The sequence below is a fragment of the Molossus molossus genome, unplaced genomic scaffold, assembly GCF_014108415.1.
Source record: "Molossus molossus isolate mMolMol1 unplaced genomic scaffold, mMolMol1.p scaffold_m16_p_20, whole genome shotgun sequence".
Taxonomy (NCBI): domain Eukaryota; kingdom Metazoa; phylum Chordata; class Mammalia; order Chiroptera; family Molossidae; genus Molossus; species Molossus molossus.
This window is the reverse complement of record NW_023425356.1, coordinates 48745238-48761529: the sequence shown is the minus strand read 5'-3', so window position 1 is coordinate 48761529 and position 16292 is coordinate 48745238. Positions and strand designations below refer to the sequence as shown.

General features: G+C 44.6%; 1 protein-coding gene, 1 long non-coding RNA gene and 10 other non-coding genes across 14 annotated transcripts in view; 1 reads left to right on the top strand and 11 right to left on the bottom strand.

Annotated features, from left to right (window-relative positions):
• The window catches only part of DARS2 (aspartyl-tRNA synthetase 2, mitochondrial), a 23616-nt gene extending 18174 nt beyond the window's left edge, over positions 1 to 5442 (top strand). Inside the window, exons 13-17 of the mRNA XM_036273520.1 lie at positions 484 to 636; positions 1960 to 2178; positions 2322 to 2432; positions 3835 to 3910; positions 5000 to 5442. Coding sequence (XP_036129413.1) covers positions 484 to 636; positions 1960 to 2178; positions 2322 to 2432; positions 3835 to 3910; positions 5000 to 5214 — 774 coding nt within the window. The 3' untranslated portion in view covers positions 5215 to 5442. The remainder of the gene's footprint in view (positions 1 to 483; positions 637 to 1959; positions 2179 to 2321; positions 2433 to 3834; positions 3911 to 4999) is intronic.
• The window catches only part of LOC118637883, a 26982-nt gene extending 10690 nt beyond the window's left edge, over positions 1 to 16292 (bottom strand). For 2 of the 3 annotated variants that reach the window (XR_004960979.1, XR_004960980.1), the window contains exons 1-13: positions 16215 to 16292; positions 15569 to 15622; positions 15336 to 15371; positions 15097 to 15138; positions 14762 to 14793; positions 14405 to 14450; positions 14084 to 14122; positions 13899 to 13928; positions 13658 to 13710; positions 12941 to 12977; positions 12717 to 12758; positions 9435 to 9500; positions 5711 to 5842 (exon numbers count right to left, since the gene is read on the bottom strand). This is a non-coding gene — a long non-coding RNA (uncharacterized LOC118637883). Of the gene's footprint in view, positions 1 to 5710; positions 5843 to 9434; positions 9501 to 11930; positions 12543 to 12716; positions 12759 to 12940; positions 12978 to 13657; positions 13711 to 13898; positions 13929 to 14083; positions 14123 to 14404; positions 14451 to 14761; positions 14794 to 15096; positions 15139 to 15335; positions 15372 to 15568; positions 15623 to 16214 lie in introns of those variants that run through there. The other variant, XR_004960978.1, reaches the window with a different exon arrangement.
• On the bottom strand, positions 12607 to 12683 carry LOC118638042. The gene has a single exon (XR_004961010.1). It is a non-coding gene; the product is annotated as a small nucleolar RNA SNORD81 (small nucleolar RNA).
• On the bottom strand, positions 12823 to 12900 carry LOC118638048. The gene has a single exon (XR_004961016.1). It is a non-coding gene; the product is annotated as a small nucleolar RNA SNORD47 (small nucleolar RNA).
• LOC118638052 lies at positions 13534 to 13613 on the bottom strand. The gene has a single exon (XR_004961019.1). It is a non-coding gene; the product is annotated as a small nucleolar RNA snR60/Z15/Z230/Z193/J17 (small nucleolar RNA).
• Positions 13774 to 13858, bottom strand: LOC118638043. Its single transcript, XR_004961011.1, has one exon. It is a non-coding gene; the product is annotated as a small nucleolar RNA SNORD79 (small nucleolar RNA).
• Positions 14200 to 14264, bottom strand: LOC118638069. The gene has a single exon (XR_004961034.1). It is a non-coding gene; the product is annotated as a small nucleolar RNA SNORD78 (small nucleolar RNA).
• Positions 14525 to 14588, bottom strand: LOC118638051. The gene has a single exon (XR_004961018.1). It is a non-coding gene; the product is annotated as a small nucleolar RNA SNORD44 (small nucleolar RNA).
• Positions 14866 to 14933, bottom strand: LOC118638068. Its single transcript, XR_004961033.1, has one exon. It is a non-coding gene; the product is annotated as a small nucleolar RNA SNORD77 (small nucleolar RNA).
• On the bottom strand, positions 15209 to 15289 carry LOC118638039. The gene has a single exon (XR_004961007.1). It is a non-coding gene; the product is annotated as a small nucleolar RNA SNORD24 (small nucleolar RNA).
• Positions 15452 to 15512, bottom strand: LOC118638072. Its single transcript, XR_004961037.1, has one exon. It is a non-coding gene; the product is annotated as a small nucleolar RNA SNORD75 (small nucleolar RNA).
• LOC118638050 lies at positions 15913 to 15992 on the bottom strand. Its single transcript, XR_004961017.1, has one exon. It is a non-coding gene; the product is annotated as a small nucleolar RNA SNORD74 (small nucleolar RNA).

The window sequence follows — 16292 nt, the reverse complement described above, 5'->3', positions numbered from 1 at the left end:
GCCAGAAATTTGCGGAAAACTTTTATCTGCTGACATCCCTCCTGACCCTTCATTCATTCTCTGTTTTTCATTATGATAAGATTGCCTTTTATATTCCTCGAGTATCATATTGAAGGGGTTCAGGAGGGAATAGAGATAATCTCATGTAAGTTCTCTTCTATTGGGAACAAGAAGTCTTTGTACAATAAGAAAAATAAAATAACCCTGCTTTTTAAAAAATGGGAATGTCGCCCTGGCTGGTTTGGCTCAGTGGTTAGAGTGTCGGCCTGCGGTCCAGAGAGACCAGGGTTCGGTTCCCGCTAAGGGCACGTATCTCAGTTGCAGTGTGTCCCTGGCCCTGGTTGGGTCGTGAGGGTGGCAACCACTCGATGTGTCCCTTTCACATCGATGTTTCTCTCTCTCTCTCTCTCTCTCTCTTCCACTCTATCTGAACAAAATATCAAAAAATAAATAAAAATGGGAATGTCTTTTTCTTTATCATAGGAAGTCTTACCTGTGTTCCCAAAAGCCAATAGGAACTGGAACTCTCCGGTTGCTAAGTTTGTGATGGAGGAACAAGGATTGGGACTGAACAGACGAATGGAGATCCAGGAGGAGGATGTGGTCCTGCTGACTGCCGGAGAGCACAAGACAGCAGTAAGAAAAGTCACTGCCAAGCTCCGTTCTGTTGGGGCTCAATGAAGCTCTCTTCTGTGCATATAGTACATATTTGATATTGACTGTTAATTTCATTAAATGAAGTCTTTAAATGAATGAATACCTTTCAGCACTATACACCACCCTGTATAAAACTAGTTTTTTCCCCAGCAGTGAGCCTGCATTGGCACCGCTCACACACGCTGGCTCTGGCTCTGATCGGGAAGCCACTTAGGTAGCGGGCACTGGCACTCAATGCACAGCTGTGAAAAATGCTTTCACCCAAGGTTTTACAAATTAAGAAAGTCTGGTAGTCACTACCTTTTGCACATACTGCATTCCTGACAATGTAGAGGACAGATCACTGCTGGGGGGCTGCTGGCTGGCAGGGACCCTGGTCCTGCTTGCTGTGGCAGGACCCTTTTCTGCAGGGCAGCCACTGGGAGAAGCAGCGTGCTCCAGGGGGTACCCGAAGACTGGGCGTAGCTGTAGAGATCGTTGTCAAGTGTACGAAAGTGGTAAGAAAGCCTACGAAGACAGGAAACACACTGTAAAGGTCAAGAAGTACCGAGACTGTTACTATTGCAAAGATAACTGAGGCTCAGAGGTTAAAAGTTTGCTCTCACACAGCTGGGAAGTGGAGGAGCCAGCTTTTTTTCTTTTTTTTAATGAGCTTTTTCTTTTTTTTTTAATATGTTTTTATTGGTTTTTTAGAGAGAGAGAGGAAAGGAGAGAGAGAGAGAAACATCAGTCGGCTGCCTCCTGCATGTTCCTTGCTGGGGATCGAGCCCACAATCCGGGCATGTGCCCTGACTGGGAATTGAACCGGGACCTCTCAGTCCGTAGGACGACACTCAATCCACTGAGTCACACGAGCTGGGCCAAATTTGTTTCTAACCCTCAAAGTCTGGCTCCCAAAGTGGCACTCTTAGGCTGACCCCAATCCACCCTGCCTTTCTTGTGGCCGCCAGCATTTGCCGAACATGAACTAGCGCCAGGCAACAGACCCTCACGCTCAGGGGCAGTGAGGAAGTAACCATCGGGATAGGTGCCTGTGCCCTTGCACCTCACGTCTTGTCACTGATCATCACTGCAGCCTTTTGGAGTAGATGCTCTGGCCTCTACTCACTGGCAGAGGATGCAGAGACAAGGAGCAACCTGGTATGACAGTCCTTCTCAGACTTGTCTCCTGAAAAGCTCAGAGTGTGTCTTCTATTGGCTAATCCTTTCTCAGAGGATGGCCTGGCTTTGGAATCCAGATCGTGTCTTTGCTAACTGCTGTGTCCCGGCAGTCACCTCGGTGTCCGTGTCTTCTGTCTGCAGTGCTCTTTGTTGGGGAAATTGCGACTGGAATGTGCGGACCTTCTAGAAGCAAGAGGAGTGGTGCTTCGTGACCCGGCTGTTTTCTCCTTCCTCTGGGTGGTGGATTTCCCACTGTTCCTTCCCAAGGAGGACAGCCCCGGAGAGCTGGAGTCGGCCCACCACCCGTTCACGGCTCCCCACCCCAGTGACGTCCACCTCCTACGCACTGAGCCTGAAAAGGTACCTGTCTGCTTCCCCATCAGAGGACGTGTGGAAACCAAAGCAGAGAACTTCAGATTTCAGGTTCTGGACGCCCCAGAGGAAACTGGCGGGTTCAAGTCCATAGGGGACATTCTCTAATGCGGAGACTCTGAATCTTCTAGGTCCGCAGCCAACACTACGACTTGGTTTTGAATGGCAGTGAGGTAGGAGGCGGCTCTATCCGAATCCACGACGCACAGCTCCAGCGCACCGTCCTGGAAGTGTTCCTGAAGGTAACGCCTCCACCTGGCCTTTGCGGTGTCAGCCACGTTTGTTATGAATGGGGGACTGCCCAGGTGCAGGGCAGCATCAGCTTATCTTCCTACCTTTAGTGTAAGACTGTGAGGAGTACGTAACAGCTACTTACTAGTGCTTTCTATGTGCCAGGCACCGTCTTAAGTATTTCATAGGCACTGACACGTTTAATCTCAGTCACTTTTTAAGTTAAATACCCTCACTCTGCCCATTTTACAGTGGAGAACCAGAGGCTGCTTCATTTGCCTGAAGTCATGTCAGCGCAGAAGTAAGCAGAGCCAGGACTTGAGTCCAGCCAGGGTGGCCCTTGACCCCAAGCTTCCGTCCTCCCCAGTGATGAGACTGAAAACGTTGATCGGGCCAGAGAAAGAGGGAGGTGTGAGCGGGCTTTATGTCACTGAGTGGTACTACGTTAGTTGTACTTGAGGTCGGGGAGGATTTTAGTGACAGAGACAGAGGGTACGCCACATTCTGAAGGGGTCTGCAGACTCAGGGCTGAGACTCTGCAGTTTGTTCGTGGTTCTGTAGGAGGCTAGGGCGGGTTTCAGGAAGATCCAAGACAGTCTGGTCCTGAAAGACTTTCGTGGACTGACTCGGGGTGATGCAGGCTGGAAGAACTGGGTTTTGAGAGCAGCTGTGGAGAACTCAGAACCCCAGACTAGCACTAAGGGCATGGTGAACTGCCCTAACTTGGCTCCCCCAAGTCAAAGCCTCCAGTCATCACTTTGCCAGCCCTTTTTTTTTTTCATTCCTTTCACTATCAAGCTTCTCAAAAGAGTCGGATGTGTTGCTTCTGCTTCTCTGCCACACACCAGCGGCTCCCAACTTTGCTGCACACTACAATAGAATCAGAACACCCCCTGGACGCAGACCAGTTAAATAAAAAGTGCCCTGTGTAAGGCTTTGGCGTTTGCTCCTGAAAGCTCCCTGCTTGGTTCTGATCTGTGGCCTGGTCAGCAAACCACCTCCAGATGCTCCCAGAGTTTCTGCACACATTGCCCCAGAGTCCCTGTGGTCACCAGTCCAGTGGCCTCTTCCTGGCCCTCAAGCTCTCCTACCTCCCAGCATTTGACACTGTCACTTCATGTCCTCCCTGATTCCTGTGACAGGACAGTCCCTGCTTTCATCCTCCCCTAGGGAGCCCACACCTCCACATCCTTGCTCGGTTTACTCTGCATTCAGTGTGATGACAGCTACATTTACTGAGCGCCAGGCATTTCTCTGCACGTTTTAATATCTGTACACGTCACATTTTCTTGCTCAACTAACTGTAAACCTCTTGAGGTCTTTTTTTAACTCACCTTCATTTGTGCTTTCGCACCTAAGCACACTGTGTGGACCAGGGCATGTATTTAAATGGAATTATCTTTTGAATTTCAGGAAGACGTGAAATTGCTCTCCCACCTGATCCAGGCTTTAGATTACGGGGCGCCCCCTCATGGAGGAATTGCCTTAGGTAAACAATCTGTCCTTTTACAAGCCATATTTCATTCCACTGTACTGTCTCAAATTTGGGCTCCCAGCTTCAAGGAGCAGTGGATGGAGGAGTAAAGAAGGTAGGGGTGAGAGCCCAAGGGTTCTACAGAATTTAAGTTGGGTTTTCATTTCAATAATATATTTTAAGAATACTTTTTACCAGTTATAAAGTTAAAACTTAACTGATAACTTGAATTGGAAAGATTTTAATAGAATGGAAGTGACTATTGCTCAAATCCCTGGGGGCTCAGACACATTGATAGGAGTCTGGAAAGCCCGCTCCTAGCCGCCAGCTCGTGGGAAAGTAGGAATGTGCCAGGGCCCTTCTGATGGCCGAGGATGCTCACCTTGCTTCTTTGATCAAGTAAGGAAGTGTGAGAAAGGCTAGCATGCCCACCTAGATGGGGGACCCTCAGCCACAGGGACCTCCTCCTATGTCCTGGAGCCCTCCAGCACCTCCCTTTGTTCAGCCTTTAGTCAGCCCCCGCGGAAGGGCAGCATTACCTACTGTCACTGTCTGTCCCAGTGGATGTGAATAGCAGCCCTAAGCATTTTTCTAAAATGAGAGAATAACCTCACAAGTTCCCTAAAAAGGCAGGGAACTGTGCTTGATTGCAACTTATTATAGGGAACTGATCTATAGTTTTTATAGAAAAACTGAGTCACGCCTGGCCAGTGTTGCTCAGTGGATTGAGCATTATCCCATGGACTAAGAGGACCCGGTTCAATTCCTGGTCAGGGCACATGCCCTCATTGTGGGCTTGATCCCCAGCAGGGAGCGTGTAGGAGGCAGGCAACCGATGTTTTTCTCTCACATTGATGTTTCTTTCCATCTCACCCTTCCTCTCTAAAAATCAATGAAAACGTATTTTTTGTTTTGTTTTTGTTTGTTTGGTATGTACCCCTAGCGGGAACTGAACCTGGGACTCTCTGGTCCGCAGGCCGACGCTCCAACCACTGAGCCAGACCGGCCAAGGCAATGAAAACGTATTTTTTAAAAAAAGAAAAACTAAGTCACCCTCACCCTCAGATTACATTCTCATCTGTTAACTTTGTACTTGACTCACAGGGTTAGACAGACTGATATGCCTTGTCACTGGAGCACCGAGCATCAGAGATGTCATAGCCTTCCCCAAATCCTTCCGGGGGCAAGACCTAATGAGCAATGCCCCAGATTTTATCCCTCCTGAGGACCTGAAGCCCTATCACATTCAGGTCTCCTGGCCAACAGAGTTAGAAGCAGAAAAGAACTCATTGAAGCATCCACACCGTCCAGAAAGTTGAGCTTTGGAAAAGTTTCCTCCTCTTCGCTCAATCAGATCCGGAGTTCTGCCGCAGACCTGACACGTCCCTTGGTGGAAGGGCTCCAGGCCACATTCTTCACCACAATGAAGAAACAAGTAGAAGGTGTCCAGTCTTGACTCGATAACATGCAATATTAGGAACTCTTTGTTTGGGACTTTGTTGGAGTTTCTTTTTACTTGGAGAGGTCTGAAAGATGGCTCTTTGTTGGAGTAACATAATGGCTAAGTGTTTTCTAATCATGCTTTTCCTACCTGGATAGTAGGTTGTTCACTTAGGACAGAAGTAATCAGATCATGTGTGCAAAGTGAGACAATATTTGCCCCTTTAGACTGGTGAGTTAATGATGGAGGAGTCTGTTTAACCAGCATCATCAAGAGAATCCTATAAATTAAGCTGGACAGTGACATTTCAATTATCAACATAATAGTGAGAAGAAACGTAATATAATGCAAAACATCACTGAACTGAAACTCACAAAATCTCAGCCACTGCTTCACCTTGAGTAAGTCACATAGGCCACACTTCTCCCTCCTGCTCATGTGAAATGCCGACGGTACAGGCTCTTCCGGCCAGAACCACAGATCATGTGAGGAGATGCTCTGAGAAACTAAGGCATGACACCAGTGTATGACTGTCCATTGTTTGTAAACAGACACAGGTATATCTATGTACTTTATAATTTAAGATTAAACAAAACTGATCATCTGTAGTAAAAGAAACACAGTAAACTTATTTGTCAGTATTGTTTATATCTCTATTTTTTAAGTAATCCCTGAGTAACTTTTCCTCTACGGTACTAAAAATATTGACCTTAAACCAACCTCAGATGTATAAAAAAGTGAACACTGGAGCTCATTGTGATTTTCTTATATGTTCTCTTGACACAAATAAAACCTTATGATTAGTGCCCTGGCCAGTTTGGCTCAGCGGTTAGAGCGTCGGCCTGTGGTCCAGAGAGACCCAGGTTCGGTTCCCGCTAAGGGCATGTACCTTGATTGCAGTTTGTCCCCGGCCCTGGTTGGGTCGTGTGGGTGGCAGCCACTCGATGTGTCCCTTTCACATCGATGTTTCTCTCTCTCTCTCCCTCTCTCCCACTCTCTCCCTCCCACTATAAAAAGAAAAAAAAAAAGAAATTAAAAAAAAAAAAAAAAAAAACCTTATGATTAGTAATTACAAATGGGAACAAGGCTTTGGTTTGTGCCGTGTGAACACCAAGTAGTAGCCCGCACCCCTGCCTGGTTTTCTCAGCTCTAAGCAATCTTGTACTTGAAAACAGCAGCTGCTTCACCCTGGGCCTCAGGCTGGCTCACTGGATTGGGAAGAATGTCAATGTCCTTCACGACTGCAGAGAACTGTTCCCCGTTAGACAGAGTGTCCCCTAAAGTCGGTCCTTACCCAGTCTTTCCCATGTGTGGGTGCACCGAGGGCAGAAGATCCTTGCTGGCAGGGCTCAGTGGAGAGATTCTCTTGAGAACGCCCTTTATTGGGCAAGAAAATGCAGCTTTACATCCATTTATCCTGCTTGGCTGTCACCTCATTTCTAAATATAATAAAGTCACTATTCACTGTGTAGGGCCTCATTCTGACCAAAATACTGTCTTTTTGTGCTGGAATTGAGTTACAGAAAACACCCCAAATCTGTATAATGTTTTATGGGCTACAAATACCAAAGGCCCCAGGTCTTCAGAGGTCAAGCAGTCCTGCATTGGCATAGAGATCTGGTCACCTGGTGTGTCACTCAGCTTTTCTTTAGTCCAGCCTGTCAGAACACACACACACACACACCCATACACACAAGCTTATTCTGAGATTCAGGGAAACGTCACTATTTTAGATCTTTACCACTGAGGTTGAGTGACATTTTAAACATTTGCTCAAAAATTAGCCCTGGCCGGTTTGGCTCAGCGGTTAGAGCGTCCGCCTGTGGTCCGGAGAGACCCGGGTTCGGTTCCCGCTAAGGGCACGTACCTCGGTTGCAGTTTGTCCCCGGCCCTGGTTGGTCGTGCGGGTGGCAACCACTTGATGTGTCCCTTTCACATCGATGTTTCCCTCTCTCTTCCTCTCTCTCCCTCCCACTCTGTCTGTACAAAAAATGGAAAAATGTCCTCAGATGAGGATTAAAAAAAAAAAAAAAAAAAAATTAAGGAACTATTTAGTAATAAAGTTGAAAATGACAACCAAGATTTTGAAAAGCAAACTAAATTGTAAATTGGAAGTCAAGTTTATTTCAAATCCAATCCCCAACCTCCTAGGCAATTTAGTACCCTATGTTGCATGTTTTAAAAACAAAGGAGTCCGGCCAGTGTGGCTCAGTGGTTGAACGTCCACCAGGGGGTCGCTGGTTCGACCACCAAGGGGTCGCCGGTTCGATTCTCGGTCAGGACACATGCCCAGGTTGTGGGCCCAATCCCCAGTAAGGGACCTGCAGGATGTGGCCAATCAGTGTTCTCTCTCATCGATGTTTCTAACTCTCTCTTCTTCTCTCTTCCTCTCTCTCTCAAAATCAATCAGTCAATCAAAAATAAAAACAAAGGAACTGACTGCCAGCTACAACATCAGTAGTTACTAGCTTCTTATGAACAATTTCTCCATGTTGAGATGTGTCAGGATGCTCTTGGACTGTGCTTGAATAAAACAAGGCATCTATTACAGCTGCTGTCTTCTCCCAGAATTCCATCTGAAGAACCAGAATTCTCTGTAACAGTGATCACATTCCCTGCTGCTGATTTTTATTCAGCATAACTCATCCTAAGGATACTGCCGTAAGCATACCTTTCTTCATTTCAAGACTGTTACTCGTAACATGAGAAATAACCAGGTACACAGTGAAAATATTAGCTGTCTACATAACTGCACACATAAGTCATGCAATAAGCGCACACCTACGTCAGACTTCTGTATTCAAGACAGTGGACTCAGCAGAAAGAACAGTGAGCCAGAGCTACCTGGATTTAACTCCCGGCTTTACCACTCGTTACCAGCTGTGGTCCAGTCACTTAACCTCTCTAGTCTATTTCGTCACCTAAAGCTTCTCAAGCTTTCTGGTTTCAGGATTCCTTACAGTCTTTAAATTACTGAGGACCCACAGAGCTCTGGAGAAGTCTACTACTATAGTAGGAATTCAGGTTTCTTGCATAGATATCCATCCATTACATTAACACAAATAGCATATTTTTATTTAAAAATAATTTTCTAAAACAAAAATTAGTGAAGAATGACTTTTTTTTTTTTAATTTCTGCATATCTTTTTTATGCCTGGCTTAAAAGAAGACACTGGAGCCCTGGCCGGTTTGGCTCAGCGGTTAGAGCGTCGGCCTGTTCAGCAGTTAGAGACTGGGGTTCAGTTCCCATAAGGGTGCATACCTCGGTTGCAGTTTGTCCCTGGCCCTCGTTGGGTCGTGTGGGTGGCAGCCACTCGATGTGTCCCTTTTACGTCAATGTTTCTCTCTCTCTTCCTCTCTTTCTCTCCTACTCTATCTGAACAACAACAACAAAAAAGACACTGGATTCTCTTATCTGCTTCTGCATTCCATCTGCAGGGACACGTTGTTTTGGTTGAAATAAATGAAGAAAATCTGGCATCATGCAGATATGAAGTTGGAAAAAGTAGGGGTATTTAACAGCCTTTTCTGGTAATGGATGGACATTCTTCCTTGATACTACACCAAAATGTGACAAGTTCCTTCACGGTTACTTGCAAAGCGGCATCTGAATCACGCAGATGAACTTTCCTAAAAGTCCTCTGGCCCATCTATTCTGAACATAACTTGTCCCTATTTGTAATTTTATGATACCACATGCTCATCATTTTGTAATTATTTCTTCACCAAGTGATGCAAATCTTCATTTCATTATACAGTTTCTTAGAAATCACAAGTATTGATACCACCACTGAGCCCATCACAAAGTCGTATGGAGAAGCTGAGAATGTGGTGACAGGTGCAAGCTTTTCCAAAATTCTAATTTTCATTCAACGGCTTCACTCAATATTATCACCGGCAACAAATACCATCAGTTTTCTTCCACACTTGTTCATTTTTGAGAAAATATCTGCCAAATACCCAACGCTGTGTTTAAGGTGTTACCAAAATTTGTAATCTTTAAATATGTCTCAAAACAGTTCCAAATCTGAAAATGGCACTTATGTAAGAGGAAAGAATAGATAAACTTGATAAGCAAGAATGTACAGAATCCCTTACCCCTCAGCAGTACATCAGGGAAGGTCGACCAGATGCCACTCAGGCTCAGCACGCTCCAGTGGTTTCCTATCTCAGAGAAAAGCCAGTCTTTATGAGAATATCGAAGCCATGCACGGTACCCCGCTTCCTACCCGACCATGTCCCCCCATACTCCAAGCTGTCTGCTCCACTCACTGGCATCCTTGCTTTTCCTGTTCACCAGGCACCAGCTATGTCCAGGCCTCTGCCCTAGCTGACCCTGGCAACTCCTCCAGATACTGCATTGTTCACTCCCTAAAACTGTCTGCTTAAATGCCTCTCGGTGAAGAATTCCTGGACAACCATGTTCAGAAGAATGTGCAGTCTCCCGCCAGCACCCTCTGCCCCTTTCCCTGCTTTTTTTCCCTCTGTAGCACTAGTCACATCCTCTGATACACTACGTTTTACTTTGCCCCAGTGAAGGTAAGCTCCAAGAGGGCCGATTTTATTGCATTGTTCTCTGCAGTATGTTCCCAGCACCTAAAACACTACTTGGTGTTCAGTAAATAGGTTGGGTCAATTATTAAATGAGTAATTGACTAATACATGCCAACCTCTGGCTAAGAGCTGAGGGCATGAATATGGATAAACTGTGGTCATCCTGGGGCTTTTAGCCTAGTAGGGGAGAGATCAACGGGTCATAACGATATGATACAGCGAATTGTTAGAGGCCATGCAGGGAAGAAGCCCAGAGACCAGCCTAAGCAAGGCCTCTGTACTCAAGTGCTGGTAGCTTGTTGCTGGGCTCGCTTTAGTCCTGACCTTTCAACGTTTAGGGTAAATCGCTCACTTAAAGAATTCATTCTCAGCTTCCTCATTTGTACACAGCAACAACCAACACTTACTCCAATTCTGTGCCTGGAGTAAGCATAAAACTTGACTTCCAAGCCCAGAAATGTTAAGGAGCTTGAGATCCCTTTAAAGATGCCTTGGCCAGTTTGGCTCGGTAATTGGAGTGTCAGCCCTGGTACCAGAGTCTCAGGTGCAATTCTGGTCAAGGGCATGGACCTAGGGTCGTGCCTGGTCAGGGTCGTGCAGGAGGCAGCTAATCAATGTCTCTCCATCCCCCCTACTCTGAAGATATATGGGGAAATATCCTTGAGTGAGGATTAAAAAAAAAGAAAATTTTATCTCAAAGCTGTGACATTTTGAGAACAAGCACTGGTTTTGAATGATCAAACCCAGCCTTCCAGCTTGAGTGTAATTATACGAGACCCTCTGAATTCTTGGCAGGACATGCAGGAATTGTCATGTTAGAATTGCTGTGATGGGGTTGAGGTCATGTGTTCCTCCAAGGAATTACATGCAATCTCCCTTAGTAAATGGTTATTTTTCAGGAGCCCTAATCAAGTATATTTAAGTATACACCCGGGAGCAGTGATTCGAACTAGTTACCAGTGCTGTAACAGCACCTCCTACACCTCCCACACAGGTGACAGGTTACAGAATTACAGGTTCCTAAAACTTGAGGGCACACCTGACATCCTAGTCCAGTTTCCCACTGGTGCTAGTCAGCTTTTTAATCCGTACAGCCCCACGTTTGGATACAGGGTGTTCCATAAAGGTCCCCAATCCTTTCGTCAGCTTGCCCCTCTTGCAAATACACCACTGGGACTTTTTGGTAGTCCTGGGCTTTGGCCCTTCCCATCCCGAGATTCTTCAGGGTACAGTTGTCCCTCGCAGCTTTGCGCTGACTTTCGCAGCTTCACTCGTCGCGGTTTTTTGGAAGTGGGGAGGGACGACTATAAAGAATGCTACTTCGCAAAAATTCATTTATCGTGGTAGAGTTTGGAACTCATTAACCATGATGAATGAGGGCCAACTGTATTGATTCTGCTAATGACAAATCTGTTTCCTGGATTCTGTAACTTCCCCATTTCAAAACCAGGGTGTTTTACCTTCAGCCTTGAGTCACCAAAACTTAAAAGATTTTACCTGATCACACCCAATTTGTTCAGTAAATATAAACCACCTACTGAAAAAACGAGCTTGGAAACACTGCAATGCCAAGACCAAATCCCTTTCATGGAGTTACATTTGAGCAGGTGAAAACATGGACAGATACATAACATTAACTAGTGCTGGTGGGGATGGCCCCATTTCAGGGTCAGGGCCTGTGGGAAGACATCTGAGTAACGAACTGGAACCGAAAGCAATGTGGTCACTTGAACTGTCCTGTAGAACAGCAAGCATAAAACTTCAAAGTTTTATGTGGCCAGTGCCAAGTTGAACCAGTATCTCTTCATAACTTGAGAGGACCAGAACACACTTTAACCAACAGCACTTATTATATGGAGAAAAGGAATGGCCACTTTCATCTAGATTCAGCTTTGCAGCTCAATGTTCCAACTCCAAGCACTAAATTGGAAATTTGATCGTCCTTCTGGACTAGACATCAAAGCTGCAAGCCAAGTTAATGATGTCTTGGAGTAGTTAACAAGGCAACCTATGAGCTTAACTAATACTCTCATTAACTTGATCTGAGTACATGCCTCCAGAATTGTTATTTGCTAAATCAGCATTTCTAAACTGATCTTCTAAAGACAAGGACATTGTAACTACTGTACCAATGACCTCAAAATTGTAAACATGCCCCATTGCTAGTTTTACATTTTCTTTCCTTTTAATATGCATCTTTTGGGGGCAAGACCCATCCCTAAGATAACCAGTCACTCCCCTTCACATGTCAATTTTGGCCAAAGACCCAACACCACCATGGTGTTTACAGCAAATGGAAGTTTTCCCACCACTAGTTGACATTAAGAGCACCTGCTTTTCTTTATCTGCATAAGCTCGTGTTTTGATTGATGGTTCACTTGCCCGGTTTGGATGCTAAAGGGGACCACCAAGGGGAGGACTGTTTATTCCTCAGTATAAACTGCACTTGCAAGCCTAAGACATCCTATGAAATACAAATGAAAATGCCAACTGGCTATCTACTGCCAGGGGGGCTCATGTACACCCATGTCCTATTTTCCTTCCTTCATCCCATTAAGTAGAAATAAGAAGACTTGATCCGATGGCTTATAAAAAATTTATTAAAATTCAAAATGGCTTGATCTTCTACCTCATGAGCATCCATCCAGCTGCCTGCAAAAAAGAGCCATTTTTAGTCACGATTCCTTACTTCAATTCTGATGGTATTTGAAGTACAAAGAATATCAGATCTTCCATTTTCATCAAGCAATCAGTGAGAGAGTTCAAGTTGGGGTGAGATCATCATGTATTCTGGAATAAAACAGCACTGATATTTCCGAGGCTTACCTTCCAGTGGTCGGCCAGCTGCATGACGGCCGCAATCAACGCCTGAAAGCAAAGAACACACGTTAATTGTGGTAAAAAGAGCTCGCCTGATGCTTGCTGGTAAAGTAACCTCAGAATCAAAATGGAACGGTTTTATGAGTGATATCATCCTATTTCATTTGGCAGAATCACTACATCACTGGTTACATTCTAACTTCATATATATACACCAAGAACTGTCTTACCTGGACATCTTCAGGGTAGCAGGTCTTGTCTGCCTGTCTGAAGATGAGGAGGAAAAAAAATTTCATTACAAATGTCCCCTATTTTTAATTTTTGGAAAAACATTTAGGGAAGTGAACCTATTCTGTATAATATGATGGTAACTGTTCTATTATACACTTATCCAACACTTACACACTTATTCACTGTGGTGTCACAGTGAACCCTAGTGTAATGTCACTATGGGCTTCTGGTGGCAACGATGTGTCCTTGTAGGTTTGTAAACTTAACCAAAGGCCCACTCTGGTAGCTGGATATTGACAGCAATATCCTGTGTAATTACAGGACATGTGGGAACTCGGTACTTTCTGTTCAATATTGCTATAAATCTAAGCACACAATAAAACAAAAACAGCTAAACAATTTTGTAACCTACAGATTTATATGTATGACATAAAAACTTGTGCACAAACTGTATCATTAACCTGTACTTCTCCAAATAGAGTTCTTAATCCTTCAATTAATACCCGTGAGAATGTTATGGCACATTAGTCATGCAAACCCCTGAACATTTAAGACAATGGCCTTTTTTGAGGTTATAAATGATGGTCGCAGCCAGATACATCAGATAGGAGCGAAAGACAGTACTGCTCATCACTGTTAGTCTGCTGAACTATGTTATCATCATTGTATCGGCTTTAAACCACTTCACATGGAAGCCCAACTCAAAACTACTATACCTTTACTTAAAACTCTTGACTCCAGGATATGTAGTCAACCCCACTCTTCACACCTGCAGAAATTAATTCAAATTTAGTAACAGATAGTAATAGGAAAATGTCTAAAATTCCCCAGGTACTGTTTCAGTTACAAAAAAATCTTCACTCTTTTTCAGAGAGATTCCCATCTGTTTTTAATTTCAAAAATCATCACTAACAGCAACTTGCTTATTATGTAGCTGAGATTCATAATAATACATACCTTTATTTTAAATGTCTCCGAAATCCGGGTCTGAAAAAGAAAGTGTTTCTTTAGACTGTATTTCCCAAAACTGCCCGAGGCTTTGCACCACCAGAAAACACTAGCGGTCAAGTACGAAGACCAGGACATTTCAGCAACAATAGGAATCTGTGTACCAGGAGCCAAAAGCTGTTCTTCCGTCTTACCTCAAGCATGCCATCCAGATATAAATGTGCATTCAACAGCTAGAAGGGAAAACAAAACATCTTGTATTAATGTTAAATATCATTAAAGTCTTTGCTCAGTGTTACTTGTCCCAGGGTTCTTCAGTGTTAAATTTGTCTACATGCTCATTTCAGGTCAGACATTTGATCAACATCATTATGAAAACCCCATTCGAAGCATGCGTAACATGCGTTAACTGACCAAACACAGGGCATAAGCACTAGTAGCTCAGTAGTTAAGTACTAAATTGTACCAGCATTAACAGTTTTGAGTCTATCAGGATGTTAACAATGGATACTTACCAAAAATAATAAAGCCAATTCAGACATGTCAGAGACTCAAGTCCACCTAAAAAATAAGAGTGGTTTTACAACAGCCAAAGACCAACTTTCTCCTCACCAATTAAAAAAAAAACCGCCTGAAATCAGGTAGAGCTAATAATTAAGACCTTCACGTTTAGTCAGTAGATGCTTATCATCATACAGGCTGCTTTTACAAATCAGGACACCTTAGGAAGGGTAACGGGACAAGGAATTGGCATTTACTTAATGCACTCAGCACACCTCAAGCACTTCATGGTCGGTGCTAACCCTAAAAAGGCACAGGTGGCACTGTCCTATTTGTCCAGTCACCGATGTTTAAATTCTAACTTTACTTACCATTCCAACTTCCAGTTAGTTCTTTTTAGTGCCTAGACAAAAGGAGAAGCCAGATTAATAGTGGTACTTTGCTTATGCGATTACCTGCAAAACAGCTTTACACCAGACACTTCAGACAAATGGTACATCTCTTCAGGATTCAATCTGCTGAACTATGCAAACATCATAGTATCTGTTTCTTCAGGTGTCCCCCACTTTATCAGAGTGCAGAAGTTCACGTTTGAAAAGGGAGGGGGGAAAACCCTGAGTATCAGCATGGATTTGGCAACGTGCAATCCCTCAGAAAAGGGACTGGAAAGTCCTGGGTAAGTACCAACTATTAAAAGGTTTCTTACCTGTCTTCCCATGGCTAGAGTGTGAATCTTGGACTTTAGGATCTGAAAAGGGAAGGTGAGTCTCAGGTCAACTTAGGTGCAATTTTTATTTTCTCTAAATCACCATTTTGTGTGCCTCAGTTAGGATAATGGTGGTAATAATTCTCGTCATTCTTACAGTCGAGAGTAGCAAATATAACTCATCATTGTGGCACATCAAGTAGACTTCCAACCTAACCTCCCTTCTTCAGGGAACTTACCCCAGCGGCAGCCATTCTCACGCCTTTGGCACAGAACTAGAAAACAAGACATAAAAAATACCCAATAAAACATCCTGTGCAGCCACTGTAAACATCGATGTCATAAATATTATTTAAGCCTCAGAATAAAATTTTCAGAAATCCCTTCTGTCCACTACTCTTAAACCATCACGGGCTTAACAAAAAGACCACATCTAAGCAAATTTTTTATTCCCACTATTTACGTTTCTTACCTGTCCATCAGTCGCCAAAGAAAAGCCACATTGTACTCGTACCTAGCACCATTCCTAGGGAAAAGATTAGTTTTTATTTTCAGTTCATTTGGTTCTAAATTAAGCAGCATTAGATCGTTTTTTATCACCCATGCTAGTCGTTCACACTACCCGCACTTTCTAACTGTAATGGGTGCAGTTAACGTATCATAAAGAGCACTTAACAGCTAAGGTTCAGAACTACTGACTGAAATAATGGTGCACTGCGGAATGCAGCCAACCACGTGGACTACTCGATCGCCGCCTTCCTGGAGGAAGTGGCTCCGGCCGAGGTCAGTAACAAAGACCGCCGGGCGACTCGGCATGCACCGCCATCAGAGCTGTTGGCATTCATCAACCGTCTCAGATGTCCCTACCAACATAAGCTTCATCAGAGGCCGGGCACGCGAGCCGAGGCTTTTCCGCAGCTCAGCCTAGCGACCCGAGTGTTGACTTAGGTCGAGCGCGCACCCAACGCGCAATCCTCTACAATCCTCACCCTGCGGGCCCCGCAAAGGCTTGCGACTAGCCCAGATATGCCAGCCAGTTTAGGGCGACTTCAGTTACCAGGACCTGGAGGCCTCGAGCCAAGAACCCATTTAGCATCCGCAGAAAAGAGGACACATACCAGGAGCCGACTTCCATCCACGAAAGGCCGAGATGGCGTCCAGGTGCCCATATATAAGCATGGCGTTCCATGACGTCA